At 45.0% G+C, this 20,860-nt stretch overlaps 1 protein-coding gene across 2 annotated transcripts in view; it reads left to right on the top strand.

Annotated features, from left to right (window-relative positions):
- The first annotated feature begins 10,214 nt into the window (after window positions 1–10,214).
- Window positions 10,215–20,860, top strand: part of GXYLT1 (glucoside xylosyltransferase 1) — a 37,461-nt gene continuing 26,815 nt past the window's right edge. For both annotated transcript variants that reach the window (XM_066633512.1, XM_066633511.1), the window contains exon 1: window positions 10,215–10,423. In XM_066633512.1, coding sequence (XP_066489609.1) covers window positions 10,215–10,423 — 209 coding nt within the window. The remainder of the gene's footprint in view (window positions 10,424–20,860) is intronic.

The following is a 20,860-nucleotide window of genomic DNA, read 5'->3' as shown; positions in this document are numbered from 1 at the left end:
ACATATAGATGTTTTAAAGGGACACGACCACTAAAGGAATATCAGATGATGGTGAAATGAATTTCATCACCTAAACTGGTTATGAAACTGTAAATTAACAGAAAATGAACTGATCCAACTGAATAGCGATGCTATGGAATACATCAAACAAATATAGTCAAATAATGCACAATTAAGGCACAGATGTACAACTGTTAAATGAAATCTGAAAAGCAAGGAAAGTGAAATTAAGACATTTCTGTCTTCAGTTACCAGCACTTCAAAATGTAATAAAGCGGTGAAAAAGAAATGGAGTCACTTTAGGCTTATAAACTATCAGCTGAACTTGACAGTAAAGGTTCACAAATTGTAAATATGACTTAAATCATTCCTCTCCTCAAAATACTAAGTGCACTGTTATATTTTAGTGAGGTTTATGTATCTTAACTTTTCTGGCTTACTCAAGGTTCTAAGGTTGGTATTTCTTGCTTTATCAGAATTTAATGATTAAACTTTGTATCTATGTATTATATGGAACTCAATGTTTAGCATGGCAGTTATCCATCTGATATTGTATCTGAAAAATTCTATTGTGTACAAAATGATTAGGATACTGTGGAAGAAGTCCCCCAATTCCATAAGCATTTAAACATACATTCTAAATGGATGGTGAAAAATTACCTTCAGATTGAACTGCAAATAAGTAAGCTATGCAGAAAATCCCTTTAACAGCATCTCATTAGAGGTGCAAAAATGCTCCTTGTTGCACCTGGCAACAGCCTGTGGAAAGCATGAATGCACATAAATGGAGGTTCTCCTCTTCCCCTTTCAGATATTTAGAGATTCAGTGGTGATCACTTAGAATCCTTTCAGCAGAAGCACTGGTTTAAAAAAGGATGAAGAGTGTTGCAATGCCAGACAAAGTATGATCTCTGGTACAGAAATGTCATCCTTTTCATAAAATCTGCCAGTAGCAAGCAACACTGTGTTCCATCAAGCGTACTATATATGGAATATATGAGGAAATCCTTTAAAACCAAAAAACCCCTAAAAATCTGTCTTTATGAAATGTGTTTTTGGGTAATTTAGCTTTCTCCTGAATAAGAAAAAGAAGCTATTTTTTGGATTCCTCTATAATCATCCCCCTGAGTCAGAGGTTCACAACTGGGCCATCACAGTGCCCCAGCCAGGGAAGCCCTGTCTCTGCCCCCTTAAGGGACAAGGTGATTAGGAAGGCAGTGATATGATCATCACAATTGCACCACTGCCAGGGATAATAGGTTTTTTAAGCTTACCTGTGGCAACACTGGCCCTCAGGAGGGTCTGAGGAGCCCACAGACCCCTCTGTGGGGCTCCCCAAGCCTCCAAACCTATGAAAAGGCCACTTCTGGGTTTTTGTCGTGAAACTGGAGTGACCTTTTCCCACTATTTACAGTAGTTTGGAGAGCCCTGCAGCGGGGTCCATTGGCCGTCTGGAGGGCCTGTGCTACCACAGGTAAGTTTAAAAAAAACTAAAAACTTATTGTACCTGGTAATGCCATGATCATGGAAATCATGTCACTGCCTTTGCCCCTTCCCCACAAGTGGTTTTTCTCAAAGGGATCAGCTCATTTATTGTCACCTGTTTCTTGCCAGGCTCTAGAGTGCAACCTTCAGCTGTTTTTTCTCCTAGCTGATGTACAAACCTATCAATTTGCAGAGTGTACAAATTGCATATTGTGATGTACAAACCAGCTGTAATTTGCAATTGCTTTCTTTTAAGGCAGCCTTCTTGGTAGTGATTATTTCAGCTCAGAGAGTTGTGAGCTCTGTTGATCCAAAATTTCTTCTATCAAGAAATCATATGCCTAAGGGTTATCTTTTGTTGTTGTTGAAGAATGTTGTGTCTTTCAACTTGCCTAGAATCTAATTCTCCCTGTTTTCTTTGCTTATGTCTGATACAGAATAGACTGCTTTCTATGAATATATGCAGGGCTACTGTCCTAAGTCTGTGGTTCTCAACTGGCAGATGTGGAAGAGGAAGCTTGAGTATGCTCAGTTGCTCTAATTGAGTGTAGCTTACACACACAAAAAGAAAACATTGAGTCTAAAGCACTAGAAGTTTCCAATAATGCTCTGTGCAGGCACAGATACCAGTGGTCTGACTGCACCCATGACCACTCAACTTCAGTGGCAGGTAACCTACCTCTTCATTGTATGCACAGTGATTTGTGAGTAATCCCCACTGAACCTAGTAGAACAGGCTTCTCAGTAAGCACACAGAGGCTCAGACTGCACAGCTGCACTCTATGAATGTACCCACTTGAGTAAGGCCAGCGGAACAAAAATGGCATCCATACATATACATAGAACTGGGCTATGTAGTAATTGAACTTAAGCTTCCCCATAGCTTCACCTAGGTTCCTGGCCAGAAGATACCACCATTACCACTCCTTGAGTTTCCCAGTCAGCAGGAGCACCCAGCTCCTCCCCACCTGTTCCAAACTGTCTACTTTTCTCTTGCTTTTCTACTTGAGCTGCTTGTTCTGTTACTAGCTCAGGAGCTACGATGGCACTGCCTGTCCTCGGGTTGTTAAATATAAGGCCCATGAGCCAGATGAAGCCCCTGGAAGTGCTTTATCTGACCCTTGTGATAATTTTGTCTCTCCTAGTGCTTCCCCTTCTGCTAAGTCTCTGGGAGGGAGAGGCAACAGGAGACCTCAGAAGGCAAGGAACACTACAGCAGTGGCATAGCTAAGGGGCATAGCTAAGCAGGCACACTGGGCAACAAGCTAACGCTAGTGGCCAAAATTGTGAAAAACTTGGCATCTGCAATTAATACCATCATGTTTTATATCATTGGAAAGGCTATTTAATGCAGAATGCAATGAAACAGACCACATTAGAATATCTGTATTCTATCAAACGTTATGGCCAATTAAACAAAACAAAACACAACTGCCTTAAGGAACAAAAAGTGGATTTCTTTTCCTCTGTGGTTTTCAAACACTCTGGGAGTTTGAAAATAACTCTAAGCTCTTGCGAGGGCAGGGGCAAGGCAGTGGTGTGATCCCCATGATCGCGCTGCTCAGGGGGCTGCAGGGGCTTGGGTGCCCTTACCCGAAGCTCCTGCAGCCCCCCCCGTGGGTGCGGGGAGCCCTGTGTGACCTTCTGCAGGGCTCCCTACAGCTTCGAAAGTGAAAGTGGAGCAATTGCACCCCACTTTTGCTAAACCGGAAGTGGAGCGTGATCGCTCCACTTTCACTTTTGAAGCTGCAGGGAGCCCTGCAGAAGGTCATGCAAGGCTCCCTGCACCTGCAGGAGGCTCAGGTAAGTGCACCCAAGCCCCTGCAGCCCCCCTAGCAGTGCAATCATGGGGATTGCACCCCGTCTCCTCCCTCCCCCCACCCCTTAAGGGGCCAGGGGCCAGGGCCCACAGGCTGGGATGTCACCATGCCCCAGTCTGAAAAGCCATGCTTTAACTCAAAACTGACCTATGAAACTGAATGACATGTTATGATACTGCATGGAACCAATAATGTGTTAAAATGAGTCAGCTCTCATTTCTTAGTTATTTGATTTTTCTCTGTAAACCGCTTTGTGAACTTTTAGTTGAAAAGCGGTATATAAATACTGTTAATAATAATAATAATAATTTCCACGTATCATAATACATTACTCCTGCTAACTGGTAAAGAGGTACTTTTTCAAATGGTGTTCCTCTTATATTTAGAAGGAAGAGAATAACTACCCCTCTTTACCTCAGCACAGTGTCCCTAACAAATAAGGGGCACACTTTTTATGTATTTACTTAATTAAATTTGATTTTGTCATGGGGGGGCTACAAAATCTTCTTTGATTCCAGGTAGCAGATAGATGCCTTAGCTATGCCACTGGCTGGGGGAAGGTGGAAGATCAAGTAGGTGGTGAGCTGCTGTGGGGAGGAGGCAGGTTTTTCCCCAATTTGCACTTTTTAAAAAACCCAGGAGTGATGTCACTTCCGGTTGTGACATCACTTCCGGGGCATCATTTTGAGCTCTGCCCCCGGCTACACGTTCATTAGCTATGCCACTGCACTACAGGGGAAGGGGCAGAGAGGGAGATGCTGCTGAGGTGCTGGGAGAACTCACTGGCTGCCCCTTCAAGTGTCATTTTGCAGACCGCTTCTCAACTGTTGAGCTGTGGTGATGCTGTGACTGAAACAAGCAGTGATGAATGAATAGCTCATTTAATAATTGGACTTGAAAATAGTATCAAGATTGGCACATTTTCTCTCCTGTCATTTGCAGCTGAGTTCCTACATGAGAACAAAGTGCTTATTTCTGGCTATCATCTACTCAGTGCCATTACTTCCTGCTTAATGTTATCACTTGCAGCCATCAGCAGGTGCCATGAAAGATATTCAGCCCAGGATATGAAATGAGCTTGACACCCCTGGCCTTTCCTTTCTCCATGGCCTGATTAACAACATGTTGTGCTGCAACCAAGCCAAATTCAGACTGCAGCCAACACCAGCATTCCCATTCCTGGCTAGCCCTTGGTTGCAGCTTGCTGTGGATGATGCCTCAGGAGGAAATGGAGGCTGGCATGGATGGGTGTGCAGTGTTTGAACTACAGCATGTGCTCATTGTTCTCTGGTTCCAGTTGGCTGGCTCTGTCACTAAAATGGGAGTCACCTGATGCCACGGTATCCCACCTTTCCTGTCAGAAGGCAGCTAGGTTGTGGCAGCAGCTGGAAAGGTGGGTACACAGTGGCTGTGGTGGGAAGCACGGGAAAATGGGAACAGCCATGTCTGTTGGTACTATCTTGGGCCCTATGGTCACTGAAGGAAATGAGAACACAGGCCTACAAAAAAAATTTTTTTTAATTGCCAAGGATGTTGGAATGAATTTAGAATATTTTGGGGGTGCTGAATCTAAAAATGGCATTGGTTTTTCCCATTTGGCTCTAGTTTTGGGGGTACGGTGCAGCCACCTTATATGCTGATTCAAGCAGCTTCCTCATGTGCTGTACTCCCAAAACTAGAGCCAACTGGGCAAAACTGATTCAGTTTTTGGATTCAGCACCCCAAATATACCCAAGAATAGGGTATAGACAGCAAAATGTGGGTAGGCCTGTGGAATCTGTGGCGGGAGCACTCTTCCCTTACTGTAAGTGTGATGAAATGCCTCTCTTTCGTATATCTACACACATAATAGGAGAGCAGCTAACATATGCAGGTGAGATGGCTCCAAATCTACAATTGCTAAAAGGTTATAATCCCCACTTCATTATAATTAGTGCCAAAGAGTCTCTTACAGTTGGAGAAAAAGTATTATAGAAACAAAACAGCAAAGTGGAGAGAGAGATAATTGCAGGCCAGTCCTAAGCATATTTACTAGGAAGTAACTCTTAGCATTAACACCTCAATGTATTCAAGTGGGCCTGCTGTGTCCAGGGATTCAACCCACTGTGAATTGAAAATATTTGAAAAAATCCCCCTGCTTTCTCCTTCCTCCTCCCTGGCCTGTTGGTCCTGCTCTTTGAAGTGCACCAGGTGAGACTGCAGGCTCCAGCTCACAGTGCTTCCCTTGCACTTCCCTCTTGCAGTGCCTCAACTGGCAGCTCTAACCAGCTTTGGCAGCTGTTAAGAGGAGTTATTACCATGGATTTTGATATCTGCGTGGGGTCCCCGGAACCAAACCCCTGCAGATACGGAGGGCCCACTGTATGTACAAGTGTGGACTCATGAATAAAATTAACTGAGAGGACAGAAAGTACAGTGGGGATTTTTTTACTTCTTTTTCCTCCTCCTTGCCTCATTGCCATGCTTCTTGGTTTCATGCAGCTGCCTGTTACCAGAACCAAGAAATGTTTGGCTCAGGTAGACAATGGCTGTCTAACATCTTCAGTGGTATGTGCTGCAGGGTCTTGTCTTGGCCTTGAGGTGTGTACATGGCAAGATGTTTCCACCCCTGAGTGCAACCCACTTCAGTCCTGAAGACATAATTGGGGGCTTTGGGGTAGGTAGCTATTTTTTTTTAATGTACGTTTTCCAGCTGGAATACTGGAACTACTGGGGATTCCAAATATCTTCCCACTCCTTCCCTTTTCCTGGATCAATCCCTTTTTTATTGATAAGGGTAGTGAGTTTTTAACTTTAATGTATACTCTCAGATCAGCTAATCTTTTATCTAAAGAAAAATCTGATGCAGTAATTGTTTTATAAGACCCTATTGCTCATTTTAACATGAAAGATTCAGCATGCTGATGCCGACTCAAGCTAATTACTTTAATGAAGCTCATGTCTTGTCTTCATTAAACATGGTAATATTTTGACTTTTAAAATTTAAAGCCACAGTTCTGTATGTCAAAGAGTGAACTGGATGCTAACTCTGCAGCTGCAGTTCAGTGCAAACCTGATTGTAAGCCACACTGAGTACATATTTGTATGAGAGGGATTTACTTCTGAGTAGATACGCATAAGGTTGTGCTGTTCATGTTTCTGCTGTATGTTCAAAGTACTTTGTATACATTATTTTATTATCCTTACAACATTCCTGTAAGTAGGTCAGCATTAGTATCCTAACATTGCAGATGTAGGGCTGAACTTAAAAGGGTGTAGCTTGCCTGAGGTCATTTCAAGTACAATTCTATACAAGTTTATTTAGAAGCAAATCCCCACTGTGCTTTGTGAGTTTCTTCATATTTTATTCTAAAAATTTCTGTCCTGCATTTCTTATCCCAAAGAAGGCACTTGCGGCAGCTTACAATACAACAAAATGTATTAAAATCCAGGAACAGCAACTCCGATTACAATGGGGAGCCAATAAAGGTTAAAAACTCTCCGGGGCAGAACAGTGCAGACAAATGGCTCTTTAATATCCAGCATAATGAGAGCAGCCAGGTGGCCTCTCTAATCCACTTGAAGGGTTTACTCCCAAATAAGAGTGCACAGGATTGTTGAAATGTTCCCAGCAACATAAGATACAGCATATGCTCTCACATGCTGTACCTACAGCAATGACAGCTGTACCTACAGCAATGAGGTCCTGCTCCATTACTCCAGTTCCACCAGTGGATGTGCAGTGGATGCTGCCACAACACTATGCTGAAGTACAGTCAGTTCTCAATATCTGCTAGGTTCCTGGAAACCCTAGCACAGTGGTTATCAAACTGATGGTTTGACACACCAGCCTGAGAACCACTGCCCCTTTCTCTTTAAGGGGCAGGGGAAAAGCAGTGACATGATCTCTCGGATCCTGCTATTTCAGGGGAAGGGCAGCTGTTCGTAACTTACCTTCTGCCTGGGTCCCGGTAGTGTGGGGAGCTGCATGGAGCCTTCTGCAGGGATCCCTGTGGCTTGTAGAATGTAAAATAAGAACACAACCTTCATCTGGTTTTGTGATTGCAACTTGGAAGTGGGTTGCAATCAGTTTTTTTACATTCTACAAGCAGTGGGGAGTCCTGCACAGGGCTCTACAGAGCTCTCTGCATCCACCAGATCCCAGAAGCAGGGAAGTTAAGTTTAAAACAGCCCCTTCTCCACAGCAGCTCAATCCATGAGTTACTGTTTTCCAACCTGCCCCCACAAAGACTTACTCTGGTTCTCGAACTCACAGTTTGAGAACCAGTGTCCTAGAAGATATTGAATTTGCACATAGTTAATCATTGATCCTATGGGATCAATGGGATTAGGTGCAAGGGGTTTGGGGGGTAGCTTACCTGTAGGACTTCTGCTTCCTCTGGCTGCTTGAGAGGCTCTTAGGTGCAGATGCCATTTTGAAGGTCTCTGCTGCCTCTAGAACATCTCTTCTGCACTCAGGAAGTCAGAACAGACCTTCCACAGGCAGCAGGGACTTTCAAAATGGCACCTGCAACCAACATGGAGCCCCTTGAAATACCTGTGGGAAGCTCATTGGCACCATTTTGAACATCTCTGCTGCCTTCAGAAAGCCAGCAGAGACTTTTGGAAGGCTGAAGAGTCATTTAGATCCTGGATAGCCAAAAAGAGCATCATGGGAAAACGAGTTAGGTGGTAATTTTGCCCCTTGTGGATATGTGAATTTGCAGGTAGTGAATTTGCATACGAACAGAACTAACTGAACCTTCAATACCAGTGCAATTACAGCTGGCATAGGCCTTAAAACAGGGTGGATATGTGGGTGGGATGGGGAGGAGTCTATTTATGCCATTACATTGGTGCTGACATAGAAACAACAACAAGGCTAATTCTATGCTTGGGATCATTAGAGAAGGTATTGAGAATAAAACGGCTTATATTATAATGCTGTTGTACGAATCAATGGTAAGGTGACACCTGGACTACTGCATCCAGTTCTGGTCGACACATCTCAAAAAGGTCATAGTGAAAATGGAAAAGGTGCAAAAGAGAGCAACTAATGACCCAATCCTATCCAGTTCTCCAGGGCCAGTGCAGCCATGCCAATGGTGTGTGTACTGCATCCTTTGGTGGGCAGGCAGACACAGAGGCTTCCTCAAGGTAAGGGAATATTTGATCCCTTTTCTCCAGGTTGCATTGCAGCTGCACCAGTGCTGGAAAGTTGGGTAAGATTGGGCCCTAAAATGATTACTGGACTGGGGCTCCTCAGTCTAGAAAAAAGGTGTCTGAGGGGGAACATGATTGAGACATACAAAATTATGCAGGGGTTGGATAGAGTGCATAGAGAGATGCTCTTTTCTGTCTCACATAACTTCAGAACCAAGGGCCATCCACTAAAATTGAGTGTTGGGAGAGTACGACAGACAAAAGAAAATATTTATTTATTCAGCATGTAATTAGTCTGTGGAACCCCTTGCCACAGGATGTGGTGATGGCGTCTGGCCTAAGAGCTTTTAAAAGGGAATTGGACAAATTTCTAGAGGAAAAGTGCATCATGGGCTGCAAGCCATGTTGTGTATGTGCAACCATCTGATTTTAGAAATGGGCTATGGCGGGATGCAAGGGATGGCACCAGGATGCAGGTCTCTTGTTATCTTGAGTGCTCCCTGAACCATTTGGTGGGCACTGTGAGATGTGCTGGACTAGGAAGCTGGACTAGGTGGGCCTATCATCTGATCCAGCAGGGCTGTTCTTATGATCTTAACAACAAAAAAATCTCAAAGAAAGGATACAGACTACACTGCAGCAAATCACCAACCTAACTGCTAAAGCCCCTGCCAAGAAGACCAGAACTGAGATGACAGGGTGCCTGGTATGCTGCTATTTCTCACTGGTTTCATGTTGTGTGCACTTAGGGCCCAATCCTATCCAATTTTCCAATGCCAGTGCAGCTGTGCCAATGGGGTGTGTGCTGCATCCTATGATGGTGGGGCAGGCACAGACGCCTCCTCAAGGGAAAATTTGTTCCCTTACCTGAGAGCTGCATTGTGGCTGCACTGATGCTGGAAAGTTGAATAGGATTGGGCCCTCAGAGCCCAATACACCTAGGAACTGGTGATGGGAAACATTTCCTGGGAGTAAGCCCCACTGACTCTAGTGGGACTTCTGAGTAGACATGCATAGGATTGGGCTCTGGCTGCAATCTGAGCCTCGCTTTCCTGGGGGTAAGCTCCATTGACTGTAATGAGACTTCCTTCTGAGTAGATAGGCAGAGGATGGGGCTCTAAGTTATATTTTTGTATGGCGGTTTAGGGCACTCAACTCACAGCCCAAGCCCATGGCTGCCTACTCAGAAGGAAGTCCCATTAGAGTCAATGGGGGTTGCTCCCAGGAAAGTGTGGATAGGATTGGGCTGCCAGGGTGCAAGCCTAGACGTGCCTACTCAGAAGTAGATCCCACTGTGTTCAGTGGGGCTTACTCCCAGGAAAGTGTACAGGGGGCGGCAGCTCCAGATCCATGCAGAACTCCGGCCCAAACCTGTGGCCACCTGGTGCTGCTTGAAGAAAGCACATTGCGGGCCCCGTGGGCTGAACGCCCAGCCTGCTGGCACAGGGTGAGCCCCGGGAGCGTGCGAGGAGGAGGGCGCCGCCGCCCTTCGTTCCCACGCTGCACTTCGCTCCCTCCGCCGCCCAGAGGAGGCCTCCTGCCGCTCTCGTGCCTCCCCGCAGCCCGAGCCCGCCCCTCCGGCTTCTCCTCGCACCGCCCCGGCCGTCTCCCTAGTCCAGCCACCACCTCTGGAGCGGCGGCGGCAGCGGCAGCTCTTGCTCCTTCCCTCCCACCGCGGCCGGTGAGAGGCGCCCGGGCTGCAGCCCCCGCGCGCGGCTGGGCCCCGGCCGCAGCCCGCAGAGGCGGCTGCCGCCGGGGCCGGGGAGCATGAGGCGCCTGGCGCGGGTGGCGCTGCTGTGCCTGGGCTGCGGCGTGTGCTCGCTGCTCTACGCCTTCAGCCAGCTGGCGCTGGAGCGGGAGGCGCCCCGGCAGCGCGGGCACCTCGCCCTACCCAGCTTCGGGAGGCAGCTGAGCGGCGGCGGCGGCTGGAAGGCGGCTGCCTCGGGAAGCGCAGGGCAGCAGGCGCCGCTGGAAAGGTACGGCCCGGGCCCGGGCTCTGGGCGGGCGGCGCTCCTTCGCCTCTCGGGTTGTGCGCCCTGCTGTGCGCACGGGGACACTTCGCCTCTCCGTGGAGCGCGCGCGTAATGGCGCAGCGCCTTGGCGCAGAGGGGGCTTAGCCCAGTCCCAGGCTTGCCTACTCAGAAGTAGGTCCCATTAGAGTCAGTAGGGCTCACACTCAGGAAAGTGTGTATAGGATTGCAGCCTGGGAGCCCAGCCCTATGTATGTCTACTCAGAAGTAAGTCCCATAAGAGTCAGTGGGGCTTACTCCCAGGAAAGTGTGGATGGAACTGCAGCCCTAGAGCTTGTCTACTCAGAAGTAAGTCCCATTAGTGGGGCTTACTCCCAGGTAAGTGCGGATGGGAGTGCATCCACAGAACCCAATCCTAGGCTTGTCTACTCAGAAGTAAGTCCCATTAGAATCAATGGAGCTTACTCCCAGGAAACATAGGATTGCAGTCTGGGAGCCCTGCTCTATGCATGTCTGCTCAGAAGTAAGTCCCATAAGAGTCAGTGGGGCTTACTCCCAGCTAAGCTGGGATGAGAGTGCAGCCCTACAACCTTTGGCTTGTCTACTCAGAAGTAAGTCCCATTAGTGGGGCTTACTCCCAGGTAAGTGCCGATGAGAGTGCAGGCATAGAGCCCAATCCTAGGCGTGTCTACTCATAAGTAAGTCCCATTAGAGCAATGGGGCTTACTCCCAGGAAAGTGTGGATGGGACCGAAGCCCAAGAGCCCAACCTTATGTATGTCTACTCAGAAGTAAGTCCCATTCGCATCAATGGAGCTTACACCCAGGAAACTGTTGATAGGATTGCAGTCTGGGAGCCCAGCTCTGTGCATGTCTACTCTGAAGTAAGTCCCCTTAGAATCAGTGGGGCTGACTCTCAGGAAAGTGTGGATAGGATTGCAGCCTTGGCCATCACCAGGAGGTCTGAATCCCTGCCTCACTCCTCCATCAAGTATCACAACACTACTGGGAAAGAAAGCTATTCTCCTCCCCCCCAAGCCCTTTCTTAGGAATGTTACATGTATCTTCAACTTTTTGCCCAGTTCTATCCAGCTTTCCAGCACCAGTGCAGCCCTGAAGTAAGGGAGCAAACGTTCCCTTCCCTTGAGGAGGCCTCTGTGGCTGCCTTCCCCCACCACAGGATGCAGCGCACACTCCATTGGCATGGCTGCACCAGCACTGGAAAATTGGATAGGGCTCTGAGGGCCCAGTTCTATGCCTGCCTACACAAAAGTAACAGCACAATCCTATGTATATCTACTCAGAAGTAAACCTCATTATGTTCAGTGGCACTGACTTCCAGGAAAATGTGGATAGGACTGTAGCCTAATTCCCATTATAGTCAATGGAGCTTACTCCTAGGAAAGTGTGGATAGTATTGCAGCCTCAGTAGTTTATGCTGAGTAGCCATATTAGTGGCTTGAAATGTGCAGGCTGGTGGCATGAAAATTACTGCCCAGAAAAAAATTAGTGTTTTTTTATCGAGCTCAATTGTTTCTTCTGCAGAAGTTGCTCATCTTGAGGGTGCTACAATACCTGATTTATCTAATGTTACTTTTGTTGTCTTTTATATGGAAACCTTAGTTCTCAACCAGTGTTTCTCAACTAGTGGTACAGGTACCACCAGTGGTACTTGAGGTGATGTCTGGTGGTACTTGCGGAACTCCTGATCACCTGCTGCCTGGCAGGGAGACCATGACACAAAAAAACAGCAGTAGGAAGCTTGGCGCAGCAGGCATGCTTAAAAAAGTCCTCCCATCCACTATGAGCCTCTTACTGGTGTCTTGTGTTGGCCTCCCAACTCAGAAGTAACAGGCAATTATGTCATCACTGGTTACTTCCAGTGGTATCTTAAATAGACGGACCATGGGAAGTGGTACAGCAGAGGACAAAAGTTGAGAAACTCTGTTGTATACTATAGTCCTGTAAAGAGTAACTGAAGTTTATGGAGCTACTGCTGGCTAGTGCTTTGTAGCCTTAGCCGCAGTTTGGGAACTCTTTTCTTTTACATGGTTGTAAACAACTTTGAGAGGCCAAGCCTATGCATGTCTACTCAGAAGTAAATCTCATTATGGTCAGTATGGCTTATTCCCAGGTAAGTGTGGTTAAGATTACAGTCTGAGCGCCCCCCCCCCCCAATGCATGTTCAATCAGGAAAATAAGGTTCACTGCATAGGATCCCAGTGTTGTTGTTAAGTGTATTTACTGCTTTTTAGCGCAAAAAAAAAGTTCACAAACTGGTTTACAGAGGAAATCCAATAACTAAATGCCTCCCCAAAAGACTCAGAATCTAAAAAGATGCAGAGGAACCCCAGCAAACAGTCACTAGAAAAGGCACAGTTTGTGTTGAGATGAAAAGGGACAGTTACTCTCTCCCTGCAAAATGTAAGAGTAGCACAGCTTGGAAAAAGTGCCTTTATTCAGTGAGCAGGGATTATTTAGCAGCATTCTGATTTGAAATCAGTTAGCAGTGTTCCAATTTTAAGCCACTGTTTTGTATTTGAGGGTGGGGAGTGGTGCAGGGGTGACTGTGCTTGAAATGTGTCAGAGGCTGTGACAAGTAGTATGTAAGTAGTATGTGTGTGTTACAAGGGGAAAAGGTCTGGTATTTCTTGTGCGACTTGCTGTGATTAGTAATGCAAACAGCCTCTCACCCGCTCTTGTTGAACTTCTGATAGTATTGCCTTATAAAAACAAAAGTGAAGGAAGGGTGGAGTGAGAGGAGAGAAACATTTGCAGGCTGGGCCTACAGCATATTTATTTGGAAGTAGCATTGACTAAGTTCAAATGCACTTGCAGTACTCCTAAGTGTATCTACAAGTATACAAAAAATTAAATGTACAAAAATTGAGGGAGAGAAAAAAAGCCAGTGCAAAATGGATATTATTTTTCTTCCTTCTTTATTCTTTTACTATCATCCCATGGACTTGCTTCCTGGCTCCGTGCAACTACCCTTCTGCTAGGATCAGGAAATGTCCAGCTGGAGCTGAGAGATGCAGTGACTTCAGAGGCTGAAAAAGGCTATATGTTAGCCTCTTGTGGTCCCACAGGGTTTTGTGGTCAATGTGTGTGCAGACATCCCTACAGGTACTTGTGGTTTCACTTATCCAGACCCCCATGCCCATTACAGTTGTTCTTTACTAGCTGTGGAAACATGCATTTTCTTGCTTAACACAGGAGCAGTTTCTTGCTTCACTGAGGAATGTAGCATGCAGGTAGGTAGCCAGCACATTAACAGGAAGCAGGAACTGTCCTGCTTCCTGTTAACATTCGGTTAGTCTCCTTCCTGTAGCATGCATGCTCGTTGCCTGCATGTTGTGTTCTTCAGTTAAGCAAGAAACTGTTTCTCTGTTAAATGAGAAAATGCATGTTTCTGTAGCTAGTAAAGAACCACAAAGGTAATGGGTGTGGGTGGCGGAGAATGTATTGTACTTTATATAGGGTTCCCCCTTATCTACTGTTTTTGTATCTGTGGGGCCCTTGGAACAGAATTCCCGCGGATATGGAGGGACACCTGTACTTGGCAAGATGTGTTCATCCCTGGAACACAAACCTCCAAATATTCATATTGGGGCCAAAGGGGAGGGGTGGGACTGGGATGAGGGAGCTTGCTGTCTCTCCTGCAACACCTGAAAACATAGCAAGGGTGAGTGACAATTGGATTCTACAAATTATATTCCAATTCCCTTTCACCTTTAGATGTCATGGATAATTTCCTCAAAAGGTTTAAACCAGGGGCAGCCAACCTTTCAACTTTAGGGCTCCTGGACCTTTAACAATTGTGTAGAGGAGGGAATTTCAGCAGGTGCAGCTTGTCATGTGTGATATGAAGCTGCACCTACTGAAATTCCCTCCTCTACAGAATTGTTAAAGGTTCAACTGCCCTAAAGTTGAAAGGTCGGCTGCCTCATTTTAAAGGATCCTCTGCATGAGTTCAAATTGGGCACCTCATTGCTGAGTTCCCATGGCAGCAGAGGGCATGTGCAACCTCTGTAGGGTGGATGGTTCCTTCATTAAATAATATTTTAAATGTAGGTTTTCCTACATATTGGGGATTTCCCACACTCCTGTCCTTTCCCTGGGTCATTCTGTGTACCCAGCATATCTGCACATGCAGTCCTCTGTTTGTTAATAGTTAAAGTAATAGGCTTTAACCTGAACATATGATCTCAGATCAGCTAACCTTTTATGTAAAGGAAAATGTGGTGCAGTAATTATCTTGCTAGATTCTGTTGCTAATTTTAACATGAAAGGTTTGGCATGGTGATGCAAACTCAAGCTAATTATTTTAATGAACCACATGTCTTTTCTTCAACACAGTAGTGTTTTTACTTTAAAAACTTAAAGGCATGTTGTGTATAATGTCAGGGAGTGGATGGGAGACACACGCAAGGCTGCAGTCCTGTGTACACTTAGCGCAATGAGACCTACTTCCAAGTAATCGTGCATAAGATGGTGCTGTAAGACTGTAGTGCACAGTTTGCTATAAACCACATGGCGTGCATATGTGTAGGATCAGATTAGATGTGGCCTTGCCTTGATACAAAGTTGCTAATTTCCACTGGGCTAATCTCCACCTCGTCCCACACTGCTTTGTCTTGTGGAAAGAACTTAGTCCATCCACATAAAGCCTGCAGTGGCTGGGAGAAACAGCCCTAGTCAATGTAATACTGAATCTGTAGTATTATATTCGTAATCAAAGCTCACCTTGTAAGTTGTGGGAAGTCCCGTCTCTGCTCCCTGAAGGGGCAGGGTTGTGGGATGGGGCCACCACTAGGGTCAGAAGGGGAGGATTAGATTTACTGAAGTCAGCGTTGGCCTCTGGGAGTGTGTGAGGAGCCCTGCAGAGCCTTCTGCAGGGCTTGCTGTGCCTTAGAAAAGTTAAAAATAGCTATCGCGACCCACTTCCAGTTTTGCAATCACTATTTTTTGCTTTTCCAAGGCACAGGAACCTTGAAGAGTGGTCCACAGGGCTCCCTGCACCCCCAGAGGCTGGTGAGGGCTTAGGTGAATCTAAACTGCTTTTCTGTCCCCAGCGGCAGTACAGTTGTGGCAATCATGTCACTGCCATCCCTGCATATACACTTATGGCTTCTCAAACTCTCACATAGAGTTTCTCAGACTGTCCCAGTTTGTTTTGGAGTGTTTGGGAACAGCCAGTTTAGGGCCTGGTCCTATCCAATTTTCCAGTGCTGGTGCTGCTGTGCCAGTGGGGCAGGCACTGCATCCTGTTGTGGAGGGACAGTCACAGAGACCCCCTTAAGATATGGGAACATGTATTCCCTTATCTTGTGGTTGCATTACAGCTGCACTGGTAGTAGAAAGTTGGATAGGATTGGGCACTTGGTCTCTTAGCTACTGCACTGTTCCAGTAAACATTTGAAATGCCACTGCCAGAAGCTTGCACAGTCCTATATACCAGTTAATTATGTTAGGGAAAGCTCATGAGTAAATGTGCACATGCAGCTCAGTTTCACTTTCCATAGGGCTCAATACATTTTCCTTGCCAGCTTTTCAGTTTCGGTTTCACAACCCACCATCACTGAGGTTCTCACTCACAATTTGGAAGCCACTGCCCTAATTCCAGTAAAACTTTAAATGTCTGCTTTATTATAAGCTGTTGAATATGTTTAAGTTGTTTTATGTTTTTAAATGCAAATCAGTCAGGCCACTGCTCTCGATTGTGGCTTGTTTCTACACATAGTTAAGGGTCTGGTTGTGACCTTTAAAACCCTTCATGACTTGGGACCGAGGTGTCTAAAGGATGGCCTTTTCCTATCAGTCATCTGAGGGGCCCTTTTGCATGTGACATCCCTGGCTAAGGCTAGGTTGGCACCTTCAAGGGATAGGGCCTTCTCTGTGGTGGCACCACAGCTTTGGAAATCCCTCCCACTTGAGTTGATACCTCTGTACTGTGTGCTGTTTTCTGTACCCACTTGAGTAGGTAAACTCTGTACCTTCTTTTTAGGGTGGGGCTTCTGAAAACTTTTAAAGTTTTCTGCCTGTTTTAGCTTTTTAGATTTTTGTGCTTTATTTTTTTTCTCTCCTACTATTGACTTCTGTTAAGGGTTTGATTTTTTTTTGGTGTACTGCTGCCTTCATTTTTATTGCTTGTTGTATTTGCTACTTGTTTTCCTATTTTTATAGTTGTTTTAAAAGCGTTGTTACAACCACCTGTAACTCAGATGCCCATAACATGGGGAGCCAATGTATGTGTGTTCATTGTGAGCTGCCTTGAGCATCCTAGAAGAAAGGCAGGATAGAAATGTTTTAATAAAAAATAAATTTTGTATTTTTTTTTAGCTGCCTTGGATCTTGGTGAAAGGGTGGATAGGAATGAATAAATGTCTTTTGGTAAAAATTATCTATTTGAGAATTAAAAATAATGAGAACCCTGCTTTTGTAGGGCATCTTGGGTAAGAAAATTATAACCTTTGCTTTTTTACACTCTTCATGTTTTGAAGGTAAAACTTTGAGGGAGCTACTGCAATTGGTTGGTTAGCGTGTTGGTGTAGAAACCGTTATAGAGCATGCATGGTATTGTAACCTTGGGGATGTTATCTGTTTTATGAACTAGTCCTAGATAATAATAATAATAATAATAATACAGGTATTTATATACCGCCTTGCTTGGTCGTCAGATTTCTCCTCAGACTTTATTCAAGACGGTTTACATAAGCAGGCAATTTAAATCCCCGTAGGGATTTTTACAATAGAAAGAAGGTTCTATCTGTCAAGAACCACAACATTCAGATGTTTCTCTCTGATCTGGTTTCACATTCTGGCCTCCATCCTCCCAGGCTCAGAGCAGATGGAATAACTCAGCTCAGCTTGTCAGCTGCTTCAAGGTCGCATGGTGCCGGTGGCCTCGAACTGGCGACCTGTGGATGTTATCTTCAGGCAAATGGAGGCTCTACCCTCTAGACCAGATATTTCCCTGATAGCAGATTTGCTACATAGAGGCTCTTTCTTTTTCATAGCTTTCTGCCTGGGTGACTTAAATACCGCCACCATCCCCTAGTCAGGGTTTTAGAACGCCTATTTATTATACAACATGTACGTTTTTCTTTTAAAGGGGGAGATGAGAAACATTTTTGCATTTCATAAATAGTGAGGAAACCTTGATGCTCTTGAAGTAGAAATTAGGGCAGCATTATTCAACCAGTGTGCCAGGGCACATTGGTGTGCTGCGAATGGTTCACCGCAAGAATGGTGTGCTGCAAGAGTTTGGAGGAGGTTCATATATTAGAGCCATTGGGGATGTGAGCCCCCAGCCAGCATGCAGTGCCCTCTCAATTGTCAAAAAACCGATGGTGTTCCTTGACAATTTTAGTGCCTTGTTAGTTTCATAAGATGAAAAAGGTTTAAAATAGCTGAAATAGTGTCTTGGAAAGTAGAGGAGTGTAGCTGTGTCAGGAGAGTTAACTATCAGCCCCTCTGCTAGACCTTTTCTTGCTCTTGTTTTTCCAATCTTGCTGTTAGGGGTTGTAGGGTAGTGGTTACAACTTAAAGTACTTTGTTTTCCAGAGAAGAGGCTAGGCCTCTGGTGATACTGAATTCTTTTGCTTTTCTCTTCCCTTTCTCAGGGCGGATTGTTTTAAATTGGGGTTCCCAAAACTCCCAGCTTCCAGATCAGTCTTGGTCTTTTGTTGGGCCTGAATGAATCAATTGTAGAAAATATATACATTTTGTAGTGACAGAACCATTGCATCCTGGACAACTGTGACCCAATCAGTTATGTCCCAGTATTGGACTTTTGTGTCCCTTCTTTTTGCATCCTGGACATTTTTGTGCCAACATATTTATATCAGATATAGTTTTTATTTTTATAAAGTAAAGGTAGTGTTTGGGTTGGGATAAGGGATATTTGTTTTATACAATAAATAGCAAACAATAAAAATGAGAAAATGGCACATGTGGAAGAGTATTGCTAAAAACCAGCAGCATAAAATAAAGAGTGCATTGCAAACCTTTGCATCCTTTGCTACTCAAGAATTACCTTCTTCCTTGTGAACTTGTCTAGATATTAAGATCTTTCTTGCAGACTGCTGTCTGCATGTCCATACATTCAGAAGTTAGGAGGGCTAATCTTATACTACAAAAGTATGATGCACAAGGTTAGAGATTTACTCCATGATTAACACACTTATGTTCAGTTTATTATGTTATTAACTGAGTTTATATTTTTAAAGATATATTTAATAGTAACAGTTTTTCAAAATCCAATTTTAATTTTTAAAAAAATCTGAATATAAAATTTCCTTTTTTACCTACCCCACTCTTCATGCAGGTGGAACATAAGAAAACTGGATGCAGCAGTGTACTCTTTCTGATTAGATAGGTGTGAAACTTGTGAGGTTCAATCTTTAGGCTCCTGTTCTTGTACATCAGGGCTATCTTAACCCTGACCCAAAGCCTGGATCTGGGGTTTGGACAAACCCGTCTCCCCCTCAGTGAGCAGACCTTACCATTCCGCCAGGTCGCCTTGTGTAATCCTCCTTGATCCGGGGACAGGGATGCTCTGGGCTGTCTTGTCTGCCCAGGCATTCTGTCACATGGCCTTCTGGGTTCCCGGCTAGCAGATGTGACTAGCTAGAGCAGGGGTGCTCACACTTTTTTGGCTCGAGAGCTACTTTGAAACCCAGCAAGGCCCGGAGATCTACCAGTTTTTTTTACAATGTTCGCGCCATCATAACATATAACATTTATGTGTACAATGTATGTTGGTGTACCTTGAGCTCCACTGAGTATAACAGGACTTACTCCTGAGTAGACATGCCTAGGATTAGGCTGTGAGGCTGCAATCCTAGCCACACTTACCTGGGAGTAAGCCCCATTGAGTACAATGGGCCTTACTCCTGGCGTTTCCTCCCAGAGGCACCTGAAAGGGGGGGGGTCGGCACTCTGCGATCTACTCATTTTGCCTCGCGATCTACCGGTAGATCGCGATCCACCTATTGAGCACCCCTGAGCTAGAGCATCCCTGTCCTCCAGACAAGGAGGACTACATGTGGTGCCTGGGCAGAACAGGGACAGCATTTCCATTGTGCAGCAGTGGCAAGTTTGTCCCTTGCACAACAAATCTCTCTTTGGAAGCAAACCAATCAGCAGCCATTGGCCAGGAATGTAGGTGATGAGCAGTATCAGCTCTGACCACCCTGGCTGTTAAAGATCTGCAAGAGAAACCAGCACCATTGCTTATTGTTGTCAGCATCTCTCTCTGTGTACCAGGCAGCTTCAAATGCAACTTTCTTGTGCTTGCTAAACAAACCTGTAATACCAATTTCTCCTCCAGCTACCTCTCCTTTCCTTTTGAGTGTGATTCTATGGAATGGTTATTATTTGAAATGTTTGTATTCCACCATTCCCATGCCAAAGCAAATGCCCAAGGCGGTTGGTATCCTTGAACTTTCTGGAAAAAAAAACTATTTCTTGTCCATGTCAGTTGCATTTCCCTTCATACTGTAGTGAGATTTGTTTTAAAGATTTCTTTGGAAGTTGGTAAGTTTTTTGAGTTTCAGTGGAAGGCCAGCGGAAGGCCATTAAGGGTCACGCAGATCTAAAATGTGCTGCTAGTGAGTGAGAGAGAGCCAGGGGGGTTGCAAATCGGATAAGGCAAATATTCCACATAGATTTAATGAGGAATCCCTTTCCTTTAACATTATCTTCTTTATACAGTGACTCTGTTTTGCGACAGAAGTGATAGAAAGGGCCTTTTGGTACAAATGAGGAAATTTTAATTCCAGATTTATAGTTAGTTTTTTAATAAGGGTATTTGTGTTAAAGTTGGGGTGATATACACATATATTCTGCTTCAAAGCTGAACATGCAGAAACTGGAAACAAAAAATAATGTCAGTTGCATTTATGTTGTCTTGAGGAATCTCTTCTTTCCAGTATCACTGGTCATGAGCAATCTTTGCTGTCCTGTTGTTGCACGTTGCAAAGGGATTACATGAAGTATTGGGTGTACTGTTTTTTAAAGTTGATTATACATTTAAATATTTATAAGTAATGTCAGATTTAATTTATTTCCTAAGATCTCCAGTCATGTCAATACAAAACACTTTAGTCACTACTTACTACTAGATGAAAGGTGTGAGGCAACTGCTGTTCCAATTCTTCTTGCAGAATGGAGCCAGACAATTACAGAGGGAGTAAAATGAGAGTAGCAAACTTGCCTGAGGTGGTTCTAGCTCTATGCAGTGTACTGTACAACACACATAAAGCACACTCCTGCCACCACACCGCCTCTGCAGTTGTCTATTTTAAACCAGCCTCGTATTGACTTGTTCAAGCCCTATAATTAAAAAGGGATGGAGGAAAGCTGCTGTTGTTGAACCTGCAGTTTGATCTCATGAACTGCTCCAGGGGATTTGGAAATGAGGTTTCAACCCTGGTGCAAG

This window comes from Tiliqua scincoides, chromosome 7 (genome assembly GCF_035046505.1).
Source record: "Tiliqua scincoides isolate rTilSci1 chromosome 7, rTilSci1.hap2, whole genome shotgun sequence".
Lineage (NCBI taxonomy): Eukaryota > Metazoa > Chordata > Lepidosauria > Squamata > Scincidae > Tiliqua > Tiliqua scincoides.
Note: the sequence above shows the minus strand (reverse complement) of the source record. Positions and strands in the feature narration are given on the sequence as shown.